The following is a 25794-nucleotide window of genomic DNA, read 5'->3' on the forward strand; positions in this document are numbered from 1 at the left end:
TAACTGAGCATTGTGCTTTGATGCAGGATGGAGTTCAGGTAACAGAAAGTGGAAAGTTTCATGTTAGTCCAGAGGGATTTCTTACCATTCGTGATGTTGGAACAGCTGATGAAGGTCGATATGAATGTGTTGCCCGGAATACCATAGGATACTCCTCAGTTAGTATGGTGCTAAGTGTTAATGGTAAGATTTATAAATTATAATGAGTAGCAAGATATGAGTTTGTTCATACAATTTATGCTAACTGTTTAACCTAAGAGGCACAAAAATGCAGCTTCAACACAAAAGGCCAGCTTGTGAACTCCTTCCTTATCTAAGTGATTGTGTTGATTTCAGTGAGACTACTCAGGTGAATAACTGCTCACCAATGTGAGTTAGAGGTTCAGAATCTGGCCGTTGGGGAATAAGTCAGCCAAAATCTCTAATATTCATGCATTTATGTGACTTTATGGCTTAGCATGCTTGGAGCATATTCATGACTGAGTCTGAAAGAATGCTTTGGGCTGCAGGAGGCCGCACTAGTTTCCTCATGAGATATTGTTTGACTCTATCTGAACTTACTAGTCACATGCACAAACTGATCTTTGGGAATGACTTGACAACCAATTTTTGGGGATTTTTAAAGGAAGACCTACCATGGCTAATGGGAAACTAGTTTGCTGCCACAAATAAAGAATTCCTAAAAGTCTGAATGGTTTTATAAGAAGCCAGTGTAAGAAGAAATTACTTGGTAAAAACAAATAAAAATAATGTGCTGGCTGAGAGTTTACTAAAATAGGTTTGTAGCTCTTCCATAATCTTATATTCATATAGACTAATCCCAAAGCTCTTCTTACTGATTGTACAAACTTTTTATTTTTCTTCAAACTTTTTTCATTTTACACAATATATTTTACACAATATACAATTTTACACAATATATTGTGCACTTTTCCTTTCAATAATGAATTTATATCTACGAGAGGGTGGCATGATATCTGTGTAATATAAAATGGATATATACTTTTAAAAAATTGGTTGTTTCCTGGTCTGAGTTCTGTATTTCTCTTGCTAACTTTATATAAATTGTTTAATGTGCTGATTGTGGTCTCTGACACATGTCAAATGAAAAACATTCAGTGCATAAAATGATATTTCGTATACTAGACAGTTCAGAGCCTCCTCTCCCCCCATGTACTGCTTCATCAGTGATCCATAATCAAATTTTTTACCAAAAATAAGTGTCAGTAAATTTGAGCTCTGTCAGAACACCAGAGGACACAAATGGCAGAATTGGGAGCCCTTTACTGAAAAGCCTTTCCTTCCAGTTATGAAGAATGCAAATCTAGTGACAGTCTACAAAGGTGTCAGCTGATCTCAGCCACCATGATGATGCATAGAGAGAAAAAGTTTCTTAAGTTAGCCAGGTCTCAAATAAAACCTTGAAATGCACCATAACAAATAAGAAGCCAGTGTCATTCACATAGTGCAGATGTAATGTATTAATTCTGATCAGTTCCAATAAGCAGTAGCCACAGAGTTCTTCAGTGGTACTGAATAATATCCTCAGATAAAACCCATTGAAGTAGTCCAAGCTTGAGGTGATAAAGCAATGGTTAACTCTTGCAGTTTTCTCATGAACAAGGAAGGACTGCTACTTTTTACCTAAGCATCTGAAAAAAACAAGGTATAAGCCACTTACACTACCTGAGAATCCAGTGAAATGTGGCTGCACTGCACAATAATTTAGGACTGGAAGTGAAGAATATTATGCCATATGAACTATATTATATTTAACTGATACTTAATCTCAGTTATTCTTCTTCTATGTCCAGGACCACCTGGGGGGGGGGGGGGATAGTGGGGGGAGAGGGAGTGCAAAAGGGACAGGTTGCTCAGAGCCCCCTGTTTAAAATGGCTCTCAAACTGAGTGGTGTTGCACCTGGGTTCACAGCACCACTCAGTCAAATTTGGCCTGGCTGCCCCGTCATGATAGGACAGAGGGTTGGCAAGGCCAAACCTGAGTGGAGCTGTGATTATCTGCTCCAGATTGCAACACCCAAGGCAGGGAGCTGGGCCCAGTACTGAAGGACAGGAGCCACTGATGCGGGACTGGGTCACTATCCAACCCCCCCTCCACCCAATTCTGGGGGCCTCCCTTCAGTGGTAAATTTTTTTCCGAAGGGTGGGGGGGTCTCAATTTCAGATTCTGCCTGAGGCTCCCAAAAACCCTCTGTGTGGCCCTGCCTATGTCACAATATCCATAAAACCATAGCCATCAAAATTCTCTTCACTTCAATGTCGCATGGCCTCAGACTGAAGTCCCTGACCATTTTCGAAGCATGATGTAAATAAATCTTTCTTCAAACTTCCCCTCATAAACAAAGCTTGAGGAGCAATCTGGTATCATTTCTTGGTGGGTGGGGTATGAGAATGAGGCTAGAAGTAGAAGACAATAGGATCCTTTATGGTCAAAGTCTTAAATTTGTATTTGCCATCTGGATGCTAATGTGATGGATGAATTAGAAAAGCCAAGAAAACCGATTTATGCCTTTGAATATTTCTGTTGAACTGAGCTCAAGTTTTGTCAGCTATCCTTAAATATATGCAAATTCTATTTTTATATTAAAAAGACAGGGCTCAGTCTTATTGACATTTCTGGGGAAGGCTGTAGTCTTGGTGATCTTTCTCCATTGTGTCCTACCCCTATTGCAAGTTTTTTAAGTCTCTGGATTAAATTTAAGGCAGGATACAATTTATTAATTTAAAAAACTATTATTTGAAAAATTTGAATCGCTTTTAAAGATTAAAACACCAAAAAAAAAACCAAAAAACCCTAGTTGCTTGAGCTACTTTTGTAGGAACCTCATAAATCTTTTTTTCCCTTTTGAAAATGTTGAGACTCTCAGTCTTCAAATTGAAAATTTGCATACTGTATCAGTCTGAAAAGTGAATTATTGGTAGCGAATATTTAAAACAAAAGTAAAATAATGCAAAAGTGTCCGACCATTACTTCTATTGTTTAGAAGATCCTGTCATCGGTTGCTCTACTCACCACTGGATAGCACCACCTCCTGGCAGTTCTGGAGATTAGCTCAGTCAAGCCAACGCCACTTCCAGCAATTACACCCCATCAGTTTCTCCTCTGCAGCCCTTCTCTCGCTCCAGGAACCATAATGCCCTCTTTGTGACTCAGCCCTCCAGCCAGGTCACTAGTGTGATTGCCCCTTCCAGGGGGTAGGCATATCAAAGTTCCTGCTGTCCAGCAGTCTCAGGCAGTCTTTTGTTTCACTGCCTCACAGTGCCACTCTCACAGTGGCTGTCAGGGGGCCTGGGCCCACCCTCTACCTTAGGTTCCAGCTTAAAGGGCCCTCTACACAGCAGCCAAGGTCCATTCCCTGTACCTTGCTGCCTTTCCCCGAGTCACTTCCATATCTCCTGGCCCTCTCCACTCCTCTGGGAGTTGGGCGTTTTAAAAAAATACATTGGACAAAAATATTACAGTAAAGTAAAAGTTTCATGTTAAACTAACAAGAGCAAGGACGTTCAGAGTTAAAGGTGGCTTTGTATATTTACCCATCCCATTCTGGCACGTTGGCTATGGTCTCAGATTAAAAGTTAGAGTGCTGTTACTTTATTAATGAAATACTTTTCACTAATCTTCATCTGAAGATTTCAATGCTCTTTGCAAATATTAAGCCTCACAGAAACCCTGTGAGATAGGTAATGATAAAAGATTATATACCCATTTAAAATCTGCCTCCTTTCCCCTCCACTTCTCTTCTCTCAACGTCACTTTACCTAAAGTCTATCTGGGGAATCTTTCAGTATTGCCACTGGATCTGGTGACCCCCTGACACAGGATAGATGAGAGGCACTAAGGGGTAGATTGTATGGACCCAGCTGCACCTCAACAGCAGCAGTTGCTGACCAAACCTTTCATAACCATGGCCATGACCTTTCATATAAAGGGCCAACTCATGTGTGAATTCTTGCATTGCTAGATTTATGATGATTTGTATGTGTTCTTTGAGCCACTTTTCTGAGGCTACATAATGCTCAAAATAAAACAAAGATATTAAGCCCCCAAAAGTGGTCTCTCTCACTTTCTAGGGAGAGCCCAAGATGATAACTATGAACACACCGGTAGCTACTTGGGAGCCTCTTTTTGGGGGGGGAGGGGAAACAGCTTTTTTTGAAAAGCTTCTTTGAACTTATGTAATACAGCAATACATGTTCTAAAAGAAAAAAATGAAGCCTGTAAATATGGGGCTTTGACTGTAGTGTTCATGTTCTCCACTTACATCTATACGCTTGGGCTCTGATCCAATTGAAGTCAATGGGAATGTTTCCATAGACTTTAGTGGATGCTGTTAGGCTTTTGGTTGCAAACACTTCTAAGGTGCTTACATGCTGCACCAGAAGCAGAAGCTGCGCTAGAATACAGACTTCACTTTACATTTATTTTTTGCTTTGGTCATGTTTGTGTAACAATTGTAAGACTACTTAACAGCTATTACATAGTTTTAATTGTTTTTCACAAACTTTTATTTTTATGGCAGCTTCATTTTAACTGAACAGTTATTTTTAACTTGCATTTAAAAACGAAACTTAATTCTGCAGTGATGTAAATGTGTTTTAATAGAGTTCCCAAATGATTAGTAATTTTAAATTTGGAGGAAGTAAAATTTAAGGAAATGTGAAGCTGAAATGATGTCGTGTCTAGACATTGCTTTGTATAAGTAACTTTTTTTGTGTGCAGTAATTTTTGTAATAATATGCAACTTCATGTTTTTCTAGTTCCTAATGTCAGTCGAAATGGAGATCCATTTGTAGCAACATCAATTGTTGAAGCAATTGCAACCGTTGACAGAGCTATAAATTCAACACGTACACATTTGTTTGACAGGTATCATGTACTTTGGGTTTTTTTGATGGGGAAGTCAAAATTAATTTTGAATATACTAAAAGAAATGCTACAATCAGTAAACCTATTTGACTATAGTACTATTACACATCTGAAAGATGAGACAATGTAATGGTTTTAAGTAACAAACTTTAACATCTGGTTAGTTTTTGGAATTCTAGCAATTTAGCAAGAAAGAGCTATATTTTAAAATGAAAACTGCGTTAAGTGCCACTAACAAACAAATTTAGCTAAAAAGGCCTTGAATAGTTATATCAATTATTTTGGGGGAACCAACGTGTTTAAGAAAGATTGGTTTTGTTCAAAAGCCTACTGGTGTTTTAATGTTGGATCTAATGCATTTTAATACAAATTTAATCTCTTTGAATGTTTAAATATGTTTTTCAGTCATATTATATTAAATGTAGATATTTATTGTGTTTGTTTTTGCCTTCCATTTTGGGATGAGTAACAAAGGTATAGTCAATCATGTCTAGTGATATGTTATGTTGCAGAAACCTTTAAAAACATTTGTAGTTTTATAGCATTTGTGTACACACTTACTATTTTTTCAATTATCTGTTAGTCGTCCTCGTTCTCCAAATGATTTGCTAGCCTTATTTCGATACCCAAGAGATCCTTACACTGTTGAGCAAGCAAGAGCTGGAGAAATATTTGAAAGGACGTTACAGCTAATTCAAGATCATGTACAAGATGGTTTAATGGTTGATCTAAATGGAACAAGTCAGTACTTTTTCCCTTACTTTCTGTGTTTTGTAGTATATAAGCCATTTCAATTCATTATGCTTCAAGGGGTATTAATTTTAAAAGCCCAAGGTCCTAATGTGCAACTGTTACTCATGTTGAAGTCATTGAGGCTACTTGAGTGTGCAAGATCTAACCAACATGAATAAAGATTGCCCACTTGGATCCTTGATTAACACATTGCTGTATTTTGATGTAACTTTTTTGCCAGAGATGTGCTGGTACGTTATTTTAATTCTTCGCTATTTGACATAGTAGGGGCAAAAATGGTACAGTCAAATTCTTCCCTCAATTAAAAATGCAACTGAAGTACATGAGGTTGGATGGGTGTAAACTAAGGGGTGATTTAGATAATAGTTTCTTACAAGATTTAGAATTTTTCAGTATGTACTACTAAGATAGTATTTGTGTTGGTTATTTCATCAAGAGAAAACATGGTAAGCCCTGTTTGTTTTACCGCAGAGAGGATATAATCTAACAGCAAAGATTTGTGCACTGATTGTGATAACTTTACAAAACAGTGTTTCTACATTTACTATATCAATTTTCCTGCAGTAATTGTTACTTATTCTTAAAACAGAGTACAGTATCTAACTAAGCTACAACAGTTTCTTGGGAGTCTGTTTTCAAATTTAATTTGATATTAAGAAATATAATTTTTGTTGTTTTTTTGTAAATAGTAGGAAAAATATAAAGTTTAATATTTCTGCTCATTAACTGCTGAATTCAGAATTATAATGCCTAGCCCAAAAATTTAGAGCTAAACACACTTGCAAAGAGAACTGTAAGCCAATTGTTCTGCTGTGCCTCTTAGTTGGCGTTTGATATTCAGTGTGTCAGTGTGTGAGACTTATGACTAAAACATTTGGAAATAATGATGGAGTTTTAGGAGAGCTGCTGAGACGTGGCATGTAGCCAAATGTTACAGCTAGACTGAAAATCTGAGGAAATATTTTTACTTATAAATACTACTTTTGATGTTTCTAATTGAGAATTTCACTGTAACTTCCTAAAACTTTAACTGTGTCCCTGAACTAGGCCAATATGTACAAGGCCAAAGACTGGAAGCCTTGCAGAATTAGAGCACTATAAGATTTGCTAGTAAAAATGCAATGTGACTCATAACACCAAGCAAACATATTGCAAGGAATAATGTGTCAAACAAATTTGAATTCTTTTTTGAGCACGGAATAGCCACATATCATAATTTCATTGTGTTTGCTAGTCATTCAGAATCATTTGACATTTTCTTCAATATTTTGTAACTACAGATTGCAAGTATTTGAATCTTCACATTTGAGAAATTGCATTTTATAAGGATAATGACAGTGTTTTTTTTGTTTGTTTGTTCCATGATTGGATGCAAGTATTTGTATAAATACTAATGCATCCCAATCTAACATTCATTTTTCATGAATACTCTCATGTATGAAACATTGGAATTTAATTTTTATTAACTTTAATGCTAGTAAAAAACAAACATTCTACTGTTCACTGAAAGTGAACACAATAGGGTCGTGAGCATGGCCAAAGTGAATTTATTTTAAAATTCAAGCAAATAATCTCAGATAACATTTTATAATATTGAAAACTCTATTCACAACCAGAGCTGTCTTTTGGTCCCTGCAAAGTCCCCAGCCATAAGCACTAGGATTTCTGGGACCTAGAAAAATAAAGAGAATATGTTTTCATTTAAAAGCCCCTTCCCCTAAGTTTTTAACCCCAGTCCTTATACTTGTTTGGTTTATGTTTTCAAAGACAACTAATGTAAGCTGCTACTAATGTTGAAAAGAACAAGCGGATGGGTCCCACTTTTACAGCAGAAAAATTGGAGGAACCTAACAATCCATAAACTTTGTATGTAAAATAAAGCTATTAAATTTTGAATGTATTCCAAAGAATCATGTTGCTAACACTTCAGAAAAAAACTTAGGCCAGCCTTATATTTAGAAGTATGGTAATGGACAGGAACGTGTTACATTTGGGTCCAGTGGTAAACATTAATTTTGAAGGCCAGCCTGTGCAAAAATGTGGAAGTTTGGTTTTTCTCACATCCTTGCTTCAGAAATTCTGAGGGAAACCAGGATTACCACAACATGCAATCATTTATCTCAGCTGCACACAAATAAAGAACAAAAGGAAAGAGAGATTCAGAAGACTATAATAAATGAAGATACTTTAGAAAGGGGTGTTATGGAAAGGGAGACTTGATTACAAAGGACAGGCCATGGAGCTGCAGAGCCACAACATTCTCCTTTTGAAGTGTTAAAAATCCTCAAACACAGTGTATTATGTTGTGTTATTTAGTAGCAGATGATGATTCTGCACCATGGTGTACAGTGCTTCAGAGGCCAGAATAATTCTTAAAGTATTATTTATAGAGCAGCTAATTGACACCCATTCCTTGAATTTGGCATTCAGATCATATGTAACATTATTCTTGAAGGACTACTGTTTAGCTAGCCTATGTAAATGCATTATTTTATTACTGTTAACCTCATCTTTCATCTCCTTTCCTGCCTATTGTTTGCTACACTCACTTGTTGCATCTTGTCTTCGATTAGATTGTAAGATTAAGGACCACAATTACCCTAAGGGTTTTATGGTTCATAGCACAATGGGGCACTTGTATTTGGAGGATTACAGTGTCTTTTTTGTGCTGCTATAATATTTACCTTATAAAACAACACATAATAGTACTATATATATTTTGAAGTAATCAAAAGCTTTTGGTGTAAGATAAGAGTTCTGAGGATAGAAAAGTTTCAACGGATATTAGTTTGGGGTCAGATTTTCAAATGTTGTCAACCTCCACAGTGGTGACCGGATTTTCAGAAGAGCTCATCTCCCATTTAGGCACCTCAGTGAAGAGGGCAGATTTTCAAATTATTCTCAATGGTAGATGCTGGATGGTGAGTACTTTCTGAAATCTGCTTGTTTCATTTAGGTACCTAAGTGGGAGATGAGCTCTTCTGAAAAGCTGGTACTTTGTATTGTTGTTATTGTGAAAACTCTTTTCCCTTTGAATTTGTCCAAGGGTATGTGGGTTTTTAAAAAAATTAATAGCATTATTTGGTAATGTGAAACAAGATGATAAAATTCTGTCTAGTATATTTGTGATTTTGTGTCCAAAATCTGATAAGTCTTTAATTTTCCCTCTGGTTCTCTTCTGTTTTAGGCTATCACTATAATGATCTTGTATCTCCACAATACTTGAACCTGATAGCTAATCTGTCAGGCTGCACAGCCCATAGACGAGTGAATAACTGCTCAGATATGTGTTTTCACCAGAAATACAGGACACATGATGGAACTTGCAATAACCTGCAGCATCCAATGTGGGGAGCCTCTCTGACAGCCTTTGAACGTTTGCTAAAGTCAGTCTATGAAAATGGATTTAACTTGCCGAGGGGCATTGGACCTAATAGACACTATAATGGATACACGCTCCCTATGCCTCGCTTGGTTTCAACGTCTCTAATAGGAACTGAAACAATAACTCCTGATGATCAGTTTACTCACATGCTAATGCAGTGGGGTCAGTTTCTTGATCATGACCTTGACTCCACAGTTGGTGCTCTGAGTGAAGCCAGGTTTTCTGATGGTCAGCACTGCAGTTCTGTTTGTACAAACGATCCTCCATGTTTCTCAATCATGATACCACCAAATGACCCCCGAGTTAGAAATGGTGCACGGTGCATGTTTTTTGTACGCTCCAGTCCTGTTTGTGGAAGTGGCATGACATCTCTTCTAATGAATTCTGTTTACCCACGAGAACAGATTAACCAGCTGACTTCGTATATTGATGCATCCAACGTGTATGGCAGTTCAGACCATGAGTCACAAGAAATCAGAGACTTGGCAAGTCAAAGGGGTCTTCTGAGACAAGGCATTGTACAAAGATCTGGCAAACCTCTTCTTCCATTTGCTACTGGTCCGCCAACAGAATGCATGAGAGATGAAAATGAAAGCCCAATTCCTTGCTTCTTAGCTGGGGATCATCGTGCTAATGAGCAACTGGGTCTCACCAGTATGCATACATTATGGTTTAGAGAACACAACAGAATTGCTACCGAGTTACTGAAACTCAACCCACATTGGGACGGTGACACAATATATCATGAAACTCGCAAAATTGTGGGTGCAGAAATACAACACATAACATACAACCATTGGCTATCTAAGATCTTTGGAGAGGTAGGCATGAAGATGCTTGGCGAATATAAAGGTTATGATCCCAATGTTAATTCTGGAATAACTAATGAGTTTGCAACTGCCGCTTTTAGGTTTGGTCACACACTTATCAATCCCTTACTGTATCGGCTGGATGAAAACTTTGAACCTATTCTACAAGGCCATATACCTCTCCATAAAGCATTCTTCTCTCCATTTCGGATTGTAAATGAAGGAGGCATTGATCCACTTCTAAGGGGATTATTTGGTGTTGCTGGTAAGATGCGTGTACCATCACAGTTACTCAATACAGAATTAACAGAGAGACTCTTCTCCATGGCACGTACTGTGGCTTTAGATCTGGCAGCTATGAATATTCAGAGAGGCAGAGATCATGGAATTCCTCCTTACCATGATTTTAGAGTTTACTGTAATCTTTCTTCAGCTCATACTTTTGAAGATCTGAAAAATGAAATTAGGAATCCTGAAATCAGGGAAAAACTTAGCAGGTGAGCTTGAGGTGAAGGTGAACCGTTAAAAATTCAAATGTACTTTTATATCTAAATGTGTGTGTGAAAATAATAATTATTTAAATGTCTAACCTAGAAGAAAGTATTTGTTAAGAAATAAATAAAGGGAATCTCCCACATCTGCCAACATCTGGAGACGTATGGTGGGCTCAAGATACCTCAACACCTGTGTAAACTGTGAAATATCTTTTTCCCAGTGAGGCTCTTACAGATCTGATTCTTCCACTTCTAGAGTTGTAGGAACTTCATGAATCTGAGCTGATTCAGAGAGCTTGTGTTCATTTATACCTCAGTAGGAGATGTTGGTTTTTATGAGTAAACAAAAACAATACATTTTCGTATTTAATACTGAAATCTCATGACAGTTTGCATTCAACACTTTGAATGAAGTACAGCACTATGCAGGAAGAGAATGCAAAAGGTGATTTAATATTACTGTCATTTTAACTGTGAATAGTTCAAATCTGTTGCCCTTAGTTTTGTCATAATACTGAATGCTTTATAAATGTACAATTTTAACATAACTACTTGTATTTCTCTTGTTGTAGGCTCTATGGTTCACCTTTGAACGTAGATTTATTTCCTGCTCTTATGGTGGAAGATTTAGTTCCTGGCAGTCGATTGGGGCCAACTTTGATGTGTCTATTGAGTACACAGTTTAAACGTCTTCGAGATGGAGACAGGTAAAGCCAAAATGCCATGGAAAACTTAACTGATTTTTTAATAATTTTTTTCCATTTTAAAAATTTAGTAAGTTGTTTCAAATGTAACTTCTGGTTTCTTTTTCTTTTATGATTTGAATATAGAAATAAAAGTGATAAAAAAGCTGATTTTATAGGTTGTCAAAATAGTCGTCAAAACTGAAATAACAGCAGTGTGTTCTTAGTTTTAAGACCTTTTATCTTATATGGTGAAAATGGCATATAAAGGTCCAAGCGGCAGTACAACAGGCAATACAGTGTAGCTGACGGAACATGGGACTGGGACGCAGAAACTCTTGAGTTTCCTGTTTCTGACGTAGTTTGACTGTTTGGCCTTGTGCAAATTACTTCACTGTTCAGACTACTTCTCTGTAAATTGAAGATAATAATCTTTCTTTGGTGATTGTCCATCTGTATTCCACTTCCAGTGCACATGCACCACATGCACGAGATTGGATTTTGTTGACCAGCAGTGTCCCCTGGGGCCTTGCTTGCACTCTGAAGGCCCTTATACTCCTCCCACCTGAGGGTGTAAAGAGTTAAACAGGCCCAATCATTCTTCAGTTCCTTCTTACTGCCTGTGGTTGCAAGATGGAAACTCTGCAATGTCCACATATCTGCATACTGTGCAATTTTACTAATTGTTTGTGTGTGGCTAGTTGGCTAGTAATACTAGCATAGTTCTTGAAGTGATTTTTCTTGTTTTTTACACCTATTAGCTATATGTAAAAACAACAAAAAAGCCTCTTATGAGTATTTGGGACTTTTCCCGCCATACTGAAGATTAGATGATATGGCTGAAATGAAACCCCAGGACTTCAAAACTTGCCCCTCCTGTGATGCAGCTGTTTTATTTAATGACAGGCACTCAAGGCGCCTCTTTTGTCTTGGCAAGGGTCATATCCCTGATAGATGCTCAATCTGTTTCTTCTTCTCCAAAAGGATGTAGAAGGCAAGAACTGAAAATCTTAAACTTTTTCTTCTGGAGCACTCAACAAGAGCTGCCTCAGAACTGGAGGGAAAAAGAGCCTACTGAGCCTCAGCAGGCATCCTCAGTCAGTGCTTCTGTGACCTGCCACTCAACTCAGCTCTGCAAAGAAAACTTCATCGACTGAGAACAGCAGAGCAACTGAGTCATGTCCTTCACTTGTCTGAAAGGGGTAGGAATGAGCATAGTTCCCACAGTAAGCACAGGCCTTGGTCACCCTCCCTGGAGCCTAATAATAAAAGGCGTAGATCTCATCACACTATTCAGCCCAAAGGCAGTTCACAGCCCAAATTGAGCCCCTCTGTCTCCCTGGCAAAACCTGATCTCCGAGCCCAAGCGTGTTGTCTCAGGCAGAGATCCACACTTTGCTGGTACCAACCCCTCAGGACTAACATTGCTGCACTTGGTGCCAGTGCTCTAGTGCAGTACAGTTGCTCTGGGCACTGAATTTCTTGGCTCCAACATTATTTTTGGTACTTAGTGATCTGGCAAGGAAACTTAGCTCTGCTACCACCACTAGATTTAGATCTCCCTCCCCTGTGAAACTTGTGCTTCCTCAAGAAGGACAGCTAGCATTAAATCACACTATACACCAGGAAGAACGGGAAAGTGAGAAAGATCACCTACACATGGAAAAGCACTTGATCTCAGCAGTGATTTCCTCTTCCTCACCAGATGAAGCAGTTGTGCACTCCACATCCATTCAATCTGGCTATTTAAAAACTTTTTAGGAATTTCTGGATTGCATGGCAGACACATAAGTTCAAGAATTTAGGGAGGAACTAACGTCTTTTGTAGCTGAGGGACAATTAGTAGTTCATACATTGCTGCAAATGGCATTAGACACATTGGACATGGCAGCACAATCAATGACAAACTCCACTGCCATGAACAGGTCTTCATGGTCACAGTCTTTGCGAGTACTGAAGGAGGTTCAGACAACTACTGAGGTCCTCCCATTCGAAAGTTATGACCCAAAAAATGATGAAGGCCTACACTCTCTGAAAGATTAAAGAGCTACTTTCCATTTCTTGGGAGTCTACATGCTAGCCCCTAAGACAGAGCAGGCCTAGTCACAAGCCACTGTAGACAAAGGTCCTCCATGTATTATTATGACTTTATTAAGATTTTGTCACTGTTATTTTTAGTAAAAGTCATGGACAGGTCATGGGCAGTAAACAAAAATTCATGGAACCATGACCTGTCCCAGATTTTTCCCCAAAATAACCATAAAAAAATGGGGCTGACAGGGATGAGAGCCCAAGCCCTAGCTCAGGACAGGAGTAGAGTGGGGTGGGGTCCAGCACGCCTACGCTGGTGGCTCAGAGCTCTACTGTGGGCGGTCTTTTGCCCCCCATGGCAGCTTAGAGTTGTGGAGGCCCCCACTTGGGATCTGTGAGTATCGGCTGAGCTCTAGGCTCTCCCCGCTGAGCACAGCAGCAGGGAGTTGTGTGTCCTGGAGCCTTGGAGCAGGTCCCCCTGCTGCCCATGGTGGCTGGGAGCTGTGGGGTCCCAGCTCAGAGCTTCTGGCTCCCCCCGCAGCAGCTAGTAGTTCCAGGTTCCCCCTGCCATCTTTGGTGGCTGGGAGCTTTAGGGTTCCATCTCGGAGCACCAAGTACCTCACAGCGGTTCTGAGCCGTGGGGCCCCTGCCGCCCACCCCGTCTCACAGCAATGGGGCCCCCACGCGTCTGTCATGGGTGGTGGCTCGAAACTGGGCCCCTGCCCACCCACCCCCTGCCTCAGCTGACAACAGCATGGCCGGTAGGTTGGAGTTGCAGGGTTGCTGCTGCCACCAGGGGCTCAGAGCCATAGGATCCCTGCCATCCATCCAGGCTGACGGCAACAGAGCCCTCAGTGGCAGCTCGGAGCTGGGGGTCCCCGCAGTCGCTGAGAGCTGCCATCCTCTCTCAACTCCTGAGAGCTCCGCAGCCCTCAGAAGCTGACAGCTTCCGCCCCACTGCCCCAGGTCTTGGGGTGGAAACTGAAAAGGATAATTTCACGTAGTTCTCTGGAAGTCAGTGATAAAGTCTTATCCTTAATTATAACCCACAAAGATCATGTGAGCCAATGAGTAAAAAGCAAAGTTTCTAACTCAGAAAGCCCTCTTCCTCTGACACCCTGGCAAAACCTGGTCCCTGAGCCCATATGTGTTGTCTCGGGCAACGGTCCACACTTTGCTGGTACCAACACAACAGTGGTGTTTTATGTCAGCAAAAGGTAAGGAATAAAATTATTCCTCCTTTGCTAAGCATGTTCATCTCTGGAACTGGTGCATTCATCAACAGATCATACAAGTAATTCTGCATCTACCAGACTTGCAGAATGTCCTGCTGGACCAAGTTGACAGCCCTCTCATTTGCTAATTACCTTCTAAGGATTTGATCCTGTAAACCATCTTTTGAAGGTGGGGATACTCAGCAGTAGACATATTGGCTTCAGAACAAGAAATGCCAAACATTCTGCTCAAGGGTGGAAGAGTTGAGGAGGGGTTGAGTTCAGTCTCCTTGTCAGATGCTTTCCCCATCTCATGGACTCTGAAAATAATATGTACCTATCCACTGATTATGGTAATACTGAGGATCCTAGGACATTCAAAATTCAGCAGTAATGATCATGCTAGTCCCATTTTAGCTCAGGGAGTTTTGGTATTCAGACATAATGAACCTGTAATTTCAGTCCCCAGTAACATTACCTACATCTGAAAGCACAGATGCTGGGTGGTTGACGATCATTGAAAAATGCTGTTGTAGTTGTGTTGATCCCAGGATATTAGAGAGACAAGGTGAGTGAGATATCTGTTATTGGACCAACTTCTGTTGGTAAGAGAGACAAGGCCTCTTAACTCCTTATAATTAATTATATTAGATCCAGCCATGCAAGTTAGAGCCTACTTTACCAGGGCCCAGGATGCTTCTGTGAGAAGCATACCAATTTCAAAAATTTGCAGGGCAGCTAATGTGGGGATCAGGATACACTTTCACCTGGCTATTCTGTAGTTGAAGCCTCAAGATTTGATGTCCTCTTTCAGAGAGCTGTCCTGCAATCTTGATTTAAATAGGACTCCTAGCATCCTTCTCCTAATTATGAGGTCACTGTTCACTAGTCATCAGAAGTGTAATACATGTGGACAATCACTGAGAAAGAAAGAACAGTTACTTACCTTACAGTAACTGTGGTTTTTCAAGATGTGTTCTCCACATGGATTCCATGACTTGCTCTCCTTCCCCATTATTAGGGAGTCCTATACCACTTGGATTCTGTACTGGACAAAGAAACTGAGGGACACTCGAACCCACTCCTTCCTTTATGCCCTGGGGATAAATATTAATTATTATTGTCACAGCACATAGCACTTCTTTTGATATTTGAGCATTTTCCCATCTCATTCTGATGTCTGAAAATCCACAGTTTCCTCCTTTTGATGTAATTTGTAGTCTGTGATGTCTTGCCTGGTTTTGCCTCTCTTGAAGGCAGAAAGACAGATTTCTTTTTATTGGATATACCTGGCAATCATTAGCCATATTTTAATAGTTACCACTATCTAATTACGTTTATTTTTTTATAATTAAAAGGTGCCTGAAGAGAGGGAAAATGGAGAGAAAGCATGAATCATGAAATAAAATGTAATTTAAAACAATGCCTCAAGCAAATATTGCTAAAATTTAATTAGGGAAGGTGGATCAGAGCTTATCTTACAAAGTTGTAGGTTGGTACTTTAAACTTTTAGATCATAAATAAAGTATTTGGATACCCGTTGGTGAGTGTTACAGCCCACTCAGCACATTTCTCTCTCTCTTCCTATTTTTTTCCCTTTACATAAAACCTGCTTAAAATTTCAGAAATGGAATCCAGAACTATGTAAATCAGATGTTTGTATATAGATGAATGAAAGGGTCATATTCTGGCTGAGAAATAAGGGCTTTAAACTTCTGGTAACAGCATATACCCACTTGTCACAACAGATTAATCATGTTGCCCTCTTTCGTGTTCATTTGTATGTTACCAGCAGAAAGATGTTTGTTTGCCAAATTACTATTTGGGAGCTATATTGAAGTGTTAAAACATTTCAGTCTTAAAGAGGTTGGTTTCTGCTGTCCAAAGCATGCTACTGCTTTGAAGTGCCATTCAAACCACTGATGCTACAGAAATAATAAAAGCAACTCTGCCTCTCTTTGAAGAGCCTTTATAATGGACAGAGGATGGAAGCTGTCAGTACCTTGCAAAATAAATGTGTCTGGTCAGGGGAAAATGAGTGGAGCACATCGGAAGTAAGCATGGCTCATTTTTGAGGACAGAAATACATAGTTCAAAACCCCTAACCTGTTTTCCCATCCCAACATTTATATTGGCTCCTCTGTCTGTTAGAAAAACTATGCAGGTAGAAGTGGAGCAATTTAGTACAAATTTTTCTGTAACTCATTTTACATAATTCATTGTGTGATTCTTCAGCATTATAACTTTAAAGGCCCTTCACTTGGCAGATATTGTATCTTTTGCTCTCTGATTCAAAATAACTGGGTTTATAAATTATGTACAAATATACAAGGCCTAGCTACCTATGTACACTGCTGCTGTGGCAGGGTTCTGAGGCAACAAAAGACAGGGAAACCTTTAGAGGGCTCCCAAAGTATTTAAAGGGATATTACCCAATTCCTGTTTATTACACTCTCCTCCCCATTTAGAATGAAAAGGCAAACAAAAAATTTCAAATATATTACAATCAGTGATGCACAATATGGCACAAATTAAGTCTGAGATGTGGTTTGTGACTTCTTTCTGGGTAATCTAAGAATCACAAATATCTCTATTGTCTGGGGTTACTCTATCACTATCTTCCTGCTCTCCAGTGTTAGGGTCGCTTGCAGTAGAAACAGGGACAGCTTCACTGTTACTATCACAAATCACTGTCTGTGGCTGTATCGTAGGCTCAGTATTCCAATGGGCATCACTGGTATAGAACATCCTGCTAAACTTGTGCTCAAAAGCTTGTTCACATGTCTTCTCCATGACAAGCTTGGTGCTATTTTTGCCTAATATGACAGAGGATCAGTCTGTGATGTAATCCCTCCAGGTTTCCACAAATCAGCTCAGTTGTCTCTTACCAAGTTTCTCCTATGTGAAAACTGGTTCTTTTGGATGTCTTTCTGTAGATTAGGCTTGAAAAAGCTCAGACAAGACCTTAAATAACTTGCATAAACAATATCACTGGTGTCTGATTTGTAGTAACATATACTGCATTTCCTATATGCCAATAGAAAATATGTAATCTTGTATTCTACCTTTTTCCAGGGTTATAGCACAAATTGCTTGCTTGACTGTCTGAATAAAACTTTCAATTAATCCATTAGTGGCTGGATGGTAAAGAGCCAGTGTAACATGTGTAATGCATTTCTTTTAACAAACAACTGGAACTCTTCAGATGTGGTTTGAGTTCCATTGTTACCTAGAATCTGTTCAGGAACATCCGTCCTCAAAAACCAGAGTTTTAACACTTCCACTGTCTGTGCTGAAATATTTGAATTCATACAGAATATTACATGCCATTTAGAATGAGTATCTCTTGCAATTAAAAACATATGTCCCATAAAAGGTCTAGCATAGTACATGTGGATGCTAGGCCACAGAATAGTTAGCCACTCATAACGTTGCAGTGGAGCATATTTAGGCATGTGTTGCATTTGTTGACAGCCTTGACACTGTTCTGTCATTTCCTCTATTTGTGTATCAGTTGTTGGCCATCACACAAAACTCCCGGCAAGACTTTAATTTTTAAAATTTTCCTATGGCCTTCATATAATTATTGGAATATGCAGGACCAGATCCTCATACAAAGAAACACTTTCATGCCAAACATTAAGAAACCTTGTTATACACTTAGCCCGCACTGGATCTTTCTTGTTTTATGTTGTACCATAGTATTTGTGACTGGCAAAGGTTCCATTTGAGCCAATATAGAATATATTGACTGTCTCTGGTTCTACTTCATTTTCTTTACCTGCGACTTCCAATAACAAGCATGATAAGCAATCTTCACACGCGATGTTAATATTAACAATAATGGGGGAGGAAAACAAGCCAGAATAGAGAAAGAACAGGTTAAAGGTTATTTAGATAAATTAGATGTATTCAAGTCATCAGGGCCTGACAAAATTCATCCTGAGGTACATAAGGAACTAAGTAAAGAAATCTTGGAACAGTTAGCAATCATCTTCAGGAACTCATGGAGGATGGGTGAGTTCCCAGAGGATTGGAGAAGGACAATCATAGTACTTATCTTTAAAAAGGGGAACAAAGAGGACCCTGGGAATTATAGATCAATCAGCCTAATTTCAATACCTGGAAAGATACTGGAACATATTATTAAACAATCAATTTGTAAGCACCTAGAGGATAATAGGGTGACAAGTAAAGCCAGCATGAATTTGTCAAGAACAACCTAATTTCAATTTTGGTCAAAAACAACCTAACAAGAACAACCACCTAATTTCCTTCTTGGCCTAGTGGCTGGGGGGAAGTAGTAGATGTGATATATCTTGACTTTAGTAAAGTTTTTAACACTATCTCACATGAGATTCTTGCAACCAATTTAAGAAAATGTGGTCTAGATGAAATTGCTATAAGGTGGTGTACAACTAGTTGCAAACACATACTCAGAAAGTAATTATCTGTGGTTCTCTGTAAGACTGGAAAGACATATCTAGCAGAGTCTGGCAGAAGTCAGTCCTGAGTCTAGTGCTTTTCAGTATTTTCATGAATGACTTGTATAAGCATACTTTCCGCTCCATTATCCAATTTGCGGATGACATCAAGCTAGGAGGGGTTGCAAGTACTTTGGAGGACAGGATTAGATTTCAAAATGATCTTGATAAACTGGAGAATTGGTCTGAAATCAACAAGATAAAATTTAGTAAAGACAAGTTCAAAGTACTGCATTTAGGAAGGAAAATTAAATGCACCACTATAAAATGGGGATAATTGGCTATACAGTAGTACTCCAGAAAAGGGTCTGGGGGTTATAGTGTGATTTATGTAAACTATTTTTGCCAATGGTGCAGCCACAATACACAACTTAATCTATAAAAAAGTCATATTTTTCTTTATTAGCTCTTAGCTGACCATACTCAGACAGCCTTGCCAAGTACCTTTTGGAGGGTCTCAGTGTGTTCTTCATCACTAGCTCCCATGACTAGAACATTGTTGAAGTAATATGAGTATCACAAATGTTCTGTAATCCCTAGTCCATGGCTCCCTGTCAATTAGCCCGTGAAGACGTTATTCCAAACTCTAACCTGCTATATTGAAATAGACCCTTGTGTGTGTTAATTGGGAGGTACTTCTTGTCATAGGCTCATAAGAATGGCTATATTGGATCAGGTCAGTGGCCCATTTAGCCCAATATTTTGTTGCTGACAGAGGCCAGTGTTTCAGAGGGAATTAAGAAAACAGGACAATTTTGAGTGATCCAGTCCTGGGTGTTGTCCAGTAACAGCTTCTGGCAGTTGGAGATTTAGGGATACCCAAAAAATGGGATGGACCTCTGACCATCTTGGCTAATAGTCATCAATGGGCCTATCCTCGACTGGATCACCTATTATCTAATTTTGTTTTGAACAGTTATATTTTTGGCCTTCACAAAAACCCATGGCAATGAGTTCCACAGGTTGACTGTGCATTATGTGAAGAAGTACTTTCTCTTTGTTTTAAACCGGCTGACTCTTCATTTCATTGGGTGGCCCCTAATTACTATGTTATGTAAAAGGGTAAGTAACACTTACTTTGTCCACACCATTCACTATTTTATAGACATTTATCTCATCCCTCCATAGTCATCTCTTTTTTGTAAACTGAACAGTCCCAGTATTTTTAATCTTTCCTCATGTAAAAGCTGTTCCATACCCCTAATCATTTTTGTTGCCTATCTCTGCACCTTTTCAAATTGTAATATATCTTTTTTAAATGAGGCAATCATGACTGCATGCAGTATTTTCAGTATGGCATACCATGGATTTATATAAGTGGCATTATGATATTTTATGTTTTATTGTATATCTCTTTTCTGATGATTCCTAACATTTTGTTAGATTTTTTTTTACTGCCAGTGTACACTGAGCAGATGTTTTCAGAGAACTATCCAAAATGACTCTGAAGAGCTCTTTCTTGAATAGTAACAGCTAATTTTGACCCCATCATTTTGTATGTAAAATTGGGATTATTTTTTCTAATGTGCATTACTTTGCACATGTCAACATTGACTTTCATCTGCCATTTTGTCACCCAGTCACCCAGTTTAGTGACATCCCTTTGTAACTCTTTGCATTCAGCTTTGAGTATTTTGTATCATCTGCAAATTTTGCCATGTCACTGGCCATCCCTTTTTCTAGATCATTTATGAACATGTTGAATAGCGCAGGTTCAGTACCAAATTCTCGGGGGACCCTGCTATTTACCTCTCTCCATTGTGAAAACTGATAATTTATTCTTACCCTTTCTTTCCTATCTTAAAATCAATTATTGATCCATGAGAAGACCATCCCTTTTATCCCATGACAAAGCAGTTTGACTGGATCACCGTTATCCACATGCTTGTTGACACTCCCTCAAAGAATTCTAATAGATGGTGAGGCATGATTTCCCTTCACAAAAACCATGCCAACTCTTCCCCAATGTATTATGTTCATCTATGTGTCTGATAATTTTATTCTTTACTATAGTTCCAACCAGTTTGCCTGGTACTGAAGTTAGGCTTACTGGCCTGTAATTGCCAGGATTATATCTGGAGCCTCTTTTAAAAATAAGCATTATATTAGCTATCCTCCAGTTGTTTGGAACAAAGGCTGTTTTAAGTGATAGTTACGTACCCCAGTTAGTAATTCTGCAATTTCATATTTGAGTTTCTTCAGAACATCTTGTCCCAGTGACTTATTACTGTTTAATTTATCAGTTTGTTCCAAAACTGCTCTATTGACACATCTGGAACAGTTCCTCATATTTGTCAGTCTTCAGTTTCCATTTGTAGAAAGGCTAGGGCTGGGTTGATCTTGGAGAAATGCTTACCACCAGCTAATGAGGCAAATATATGCTCTATTCTAGGTAAAGGATATTGATCTGCATACAATACTAAAGGACACGTTTTGTCCCTCAGCTACTATTAACAGATACGCTTTCAGTTATGTAAAACAGCAGAAAAATTGTCATTAACCCACAGTATTTTTTTTCACAAACTACGGGGTGCACCAGATCTACTCCACAGAGGGCAGAAAGGACAGGTATTCTAGGGGTATGTATGTATGTGCAGAGGAAAATGGGAAACAAGAAGGGAGGGTGGGAACTGAGGACTATGCGTGCATAGGAGTGTTGGGGTGCCTCAAGAGGGTAGGAATGGTGCATGTTTGTGCATGTGCACGACAAAAGGGAGAGGGAAATTCGGGTGTACTCTTTGGCTTAATTTGCCAGTATGCTCTGGCTGCTTTATATCCCTAAAACCAGTGTTCATTGACGTAGAAAATTCAGACATAAATTAATTAAAAGAAGTCTAAACACAGTAAGGTATGAGAATAAAGAGGTAGGGCATAAAAAACTCTGCCCTGGAATGATGAGGGAATAAGAAAAAAAATGTAATGTGTCTAAAAGAGAGTTTCAACTTTTCTGTTACCACAAACAACAAAAAGCCTTAATCATAATCATGTGGTTCTTGCATAAATGTCTGCTTATTGGACAGTAGTTCTTTTAGTGCTAGCATATCAAAATAAATATTTGCTGCTTCAGTCTCTTCTGCAGTTTGTGTTCATACCTCGTATATTTTGCAGCTAATCATGCTCTGAATTATGACCTCAACTCGTCTGAAATATTTTGTGATAGTTTTATATTCAAAATTAAAATCAGAAGGTGTGGTTACTTTTCTCATTTCCCCAGGTTGTACTAGCCCCACTTCATTTTGCTTCTGTTATGCTAGGAGGGTTGCTGCCAAGAAATGTTCACCTAGGAAGGTTTGTGGACAGAGGCATCCTGGCTAATTAGAAAGCAATATTAAGACAAAGTGTAAAGTCATCTGCTTTCAGGAACTGCGTATTTTTCCTCCAAGGGTCTGTTTTTCAAAGAATACTATTTTGTGTTGAATATAATAGTCCAAGGTCTCAAGCAAAGTGCAAAGTATTTGTATGACTGTCTTTATTTTATTTTATTTTCCATTGTATTAACTGTCTAAGAATTTAACTTTCTTTTCTGTGGTACTACAGGTTATGGTATGAGAATCCTGGTGTATTTAGTCCATCTCAGCTGACTCAGATCAAGCAAACATCCCTCGCCAGAGTTTTGTGTGACAATGCTGACAATGTAACCAGAGTGCAACGTGATGTCTTTAGAGTGGCCGAATTCCCACATGGTTTTGGTAACTGTGAAGAAATTCCTAAACTGGACCTCAGGATGTGGCAAGATTGCTGTGAAGGTCTGTGTACAGGGAGAATATTGGGAGAGGAAACCGATTGGCTCATCCTTTGTTTCTGGTTACTTTTTTCTAATGCTTGCTTTGAAGAAATTTTAATTTCTTAGATTTTTAGTTACTGTTCAACTCTAGCTCAAGCTGAACTAGGAAGATATTTAATGTGCTTACAAAACCAAATTTGGAGTGTGCAGAAATACTATTCAACTTCCTATAGAAGTAATAGGCAGTGAAGGAATCCGGTCAGGAGATTGGTTTAGCCAGTGTAGCTAAGGTTTTGGTTCTGATATATTAGCAGTGTTTACTTGTAAAAGACACTGAAATCTTATTATTTTTGATGAAAAATTCTAGTAAATGCATTGTTTGATTAAAATTTAGAATGTGAGAATCAACATTGTACTCACTGTACTCAAGTTTGTATGTAATAAGACATCCAAGTATTTAATTCTTATAGCTGTGTGAGTAGGAAGTATCTGTTTTTGTTATCCTTCCTGTTTTGTTCAACGCAAAATACTTTTCCAAACAGAGGGCAGGGGAGCAGACACTTAGTTACCCAAAGCTGTTACCTCTTAGATTTCCTGAACAAAGCCAGGAATTTTTTTTTCAGATGCAAAGCAGTTCTGTTCTATAATAACAAAACCAGATCACTTCTAAAGTTGACTTAACTAATCATACAGCAGAATTACTGATTTATCATTGTAAGAGAATTAGAATTGAAATGAAACTCGCAGGATTTTCCTTCTACTTTCTTGACATTTTAACCTGCTGCTTGGTATTGTCACAGGCCCGAAGGCCTAGCTCTTCTGCAAGATGAACTGTTTGAGCAATGAGCATTCAAGTCAAGTTCAACTTCAGATTTTCCAAGAAAGCTACCTCTGCGGCTTTTTCAGGATCTTAACAAAGGAACAATTACCCTATGTTTCAAGTAGTCAACTAAGACTCAGGAAAAATGATATCAGTTCCTGGCTCTGCCGCATACTTCCTGTGTGACTTTGGGGAAAGTCACTTATTCTTTCTGTACCTCAGTTCTGCACCTCTAAAATGGTGGTGATGATCCTTATCTCAAGTGGGTATTGTAAAGATAAAAGTTTAAATCTTGATAAGAGGCTTAGGGTATATCTACACAGCATTGTAAGCCCAGACTCAAGCCTGGGCTCAAACCCTAACTCGCCTTGTATCCACACACCAATTGTGTTTCACCTGGGAACTGAACCTAGGGTCCCAGGACGCTGCAGGGCTGGAGGGTCCAAGCCCATGTTTAGCTGGGACCTAGGGTCTGAGCCCTATTGCTTTCCTGTGTGTGCATGGCCCCGGCTTGACTCACGTCCTGAAAGTCCTCCGGATGTATCCCAGAGTTCCATGAGGCAATTTCCTTAGTTCTCTCTATGCGGACAATCTGTGGTGCAGTCTATATTGCACTCTGTTGCAAACGGAAGCAGCTGAAATCAGCATTAACCCATTGTCTGCTGAACACTGGTCTGCGAGCACATTGTCAGAGAGCCTGCAGGGTTTTCAATGAAGACTGAACAGAAGAAGCTTTTTGCAAAGAGAACTGCTTCCTGGTCACAAGAGCACAGCCAAATTTTGGTGCACGCTGCTCAGGAGCCCCTGCACACACAGTCCCAGGGAGGGTGGGGGAGGGGAGCAGAGATTGGAGCAGGCACTAAGTGGCTGCCCTGCAGGTAGAGGGAGCGGCAGTGCTCCCAGCTCAGCATGGCCAGGGGAGGATGATCTCCAACTCCCTAGCCACCCCCTCTCCCTGCAGGGCAGCTCCCCAGTCCCTGCTCTGCTCTCCAGCCTTCCGTGCCTTCCCTGGGGCTGAATGTGCAGGGGCACCTGGGTAGCATGCACTGTCATGGCGACGAGTGGGAGCCAGCCCCAAACCTCCCCTCAGCCTCCTGTGGCAGAGACTCTGACTCCTCCTCGTAGAGCCCAGAGCAGGGAGTAAATCTGACAGGTGGGAGGCAGCTCTCAACAGCCAGGATGTTGGGGGAGTCATCCCTCACTCAGCCATGCTGAGCCAGGAGCTCTGCTGCTTCCTCCCTACAGGGCTGCTGCTTGGTCCCGCTCCGTTCTCTGTCCTTTGCTCCTGCCCTGCCCTCCATGCTACCTGGGGCTGCGGGTGCAGAGGTGCCCAGGCAGCATGCACTGTGAAGGCAGGGAGTGGGAGTCAGCATCAGAACTTTTCCACAGCCTCCCGAGGATCCCTTATTCCTGCCTCCTGGGGTGTGGTGGCAGCAGGGATAAGGGATACCTGAGGTGCTGGAGCACACTGCACCCCAAGTCCTGGCGATGAACTTCACTGCTCTGCAAGTGGCAGTAGCCAGTTTGAGGGAGAGGGAGGTGTTTTTCCTGATTCTTTCATTTTTTGTCAAACTTCACAACAGACAAATAAATAAAAAAACAACCGAGCAAAAACACCTTCATTGAACATCCCATTTTCAAAATTAAGAATTGCCAAGTTTCATTTTAATAGTTTGACAGTCCTGGAGACTGATACACTCATTATCCTCAGAACAGGTGCACATGGGCATTTGTCTGCCGGTGTGACTCAGCCTAGAGCTGCAGAGCCCAATTCTGGTAGTTCAGTATAAAGCCTTCTCAAACCGCCATCATTCTACTGAGACAGCCACCAAAGGAGCTAATTATGCAAATTATGTACTCATGCTCCTTATGGGCATCTCAGTCCCATTAGCGGCATCATCACAGTTAGGAAACAGGGTGGGCAGTAGAGATTTCCCAGGGTGCAACACATTCATAGGGCTAGAGCAAGGGTGGCCAAACCATGGCTCATGAGTCACATGTGACTCTTTGATCGCTCAAGTGCAGATTGTAGAGCTCCCCACATTCCCCCCCCATTCTTCACCTACCAGCCAGGCGGTGTGTATCTCAGGGCTTCTGCTCTCTGGTGGGGAGGGTGGGGTCTCAGGGCTTCCACCCTGTGGCAGAACCCTCCTGTGGGGCGGAAGCCCTGAGACTTCCCACCCCAGCACAGGGCAGAAGCCCCAAGCCCTGGCAGGTGCTTGTCATGGGGTGAAGCCCCCATGCCCCCCCTCCTCACGACAGGATAGAACACTTATGACCAGAATGGAAACCCACAAGGCCTCTAGTTCTAGCAGTAATTAGCTGTGAAACTGTAAGTAGTATGTTAATATTTTTAAAAATGCACATGTAAAGGTTGTGCATGTCTTGCGACTCTTGAACTTCTCAAGGTTATTGTATGTGGCTCTGAGGGTCAATAAGTTTGAGGTCAATGGCAAAATGCCCATTTACTTCAATGCAGCCAGGTTTTCGTTCCAGTTGCCTAGGCCAG

At 40.0% G+C, this 25794-nt stretch overlaps 1 protein-coding gene across 3 annotated transcripts in view; it reads left to right on the plus strand.

The window, feature by feature from the left end:
* PXDN (peroxidasin) overlaps positions 1-25794 on the plus strand; it is a 141409-nt gene that overhangs the window by 95220 nt on the left and 20395 nt on the right. For all 3 annotated transcript variants that reach the window (XM_067544836.1, XM_067544834.1, XM_067544835.1), the window contains 6 exons: positions 27-183; positions 4780-4888; positions 5472-5629; positions 8829-10332; positions 10902-11036; positions 22279-22487. In XM_067544836.1, the coding sequence (XP_067400937.1) occupies positions 27-183; positions 4780-4888; positions 5472-5629; positions 8829-10332; positions 10902-11036; positions 22279-22487 (2272 nt within the window). The remainder of the gene's footprint in view (positions 1-26; positions 184-4779; positions 4889-5471; positions 5630-8828; positions 10333-10901; positions 11037-22278; positions 22488-25794) is intronic.

The sequence above is a fragment of the Emydura macquarii genome, unplaced genomic scaffold (genome assembly GCF_026122565.2).
Source record: "Emydura macquarii macquarii isolate MOO-44397 ecotype Brisbane River unplaced genomic scaffold, CSIRO-AGI_Emac_v2 contig_1027, whole genome shotgun sequence".
Taxonomy (NCBI): domain Eukaryota; kingdom Metazoa; phylum Chordata; order Testudines; family Chelidae; genus Emydura; species Emydura macquarii.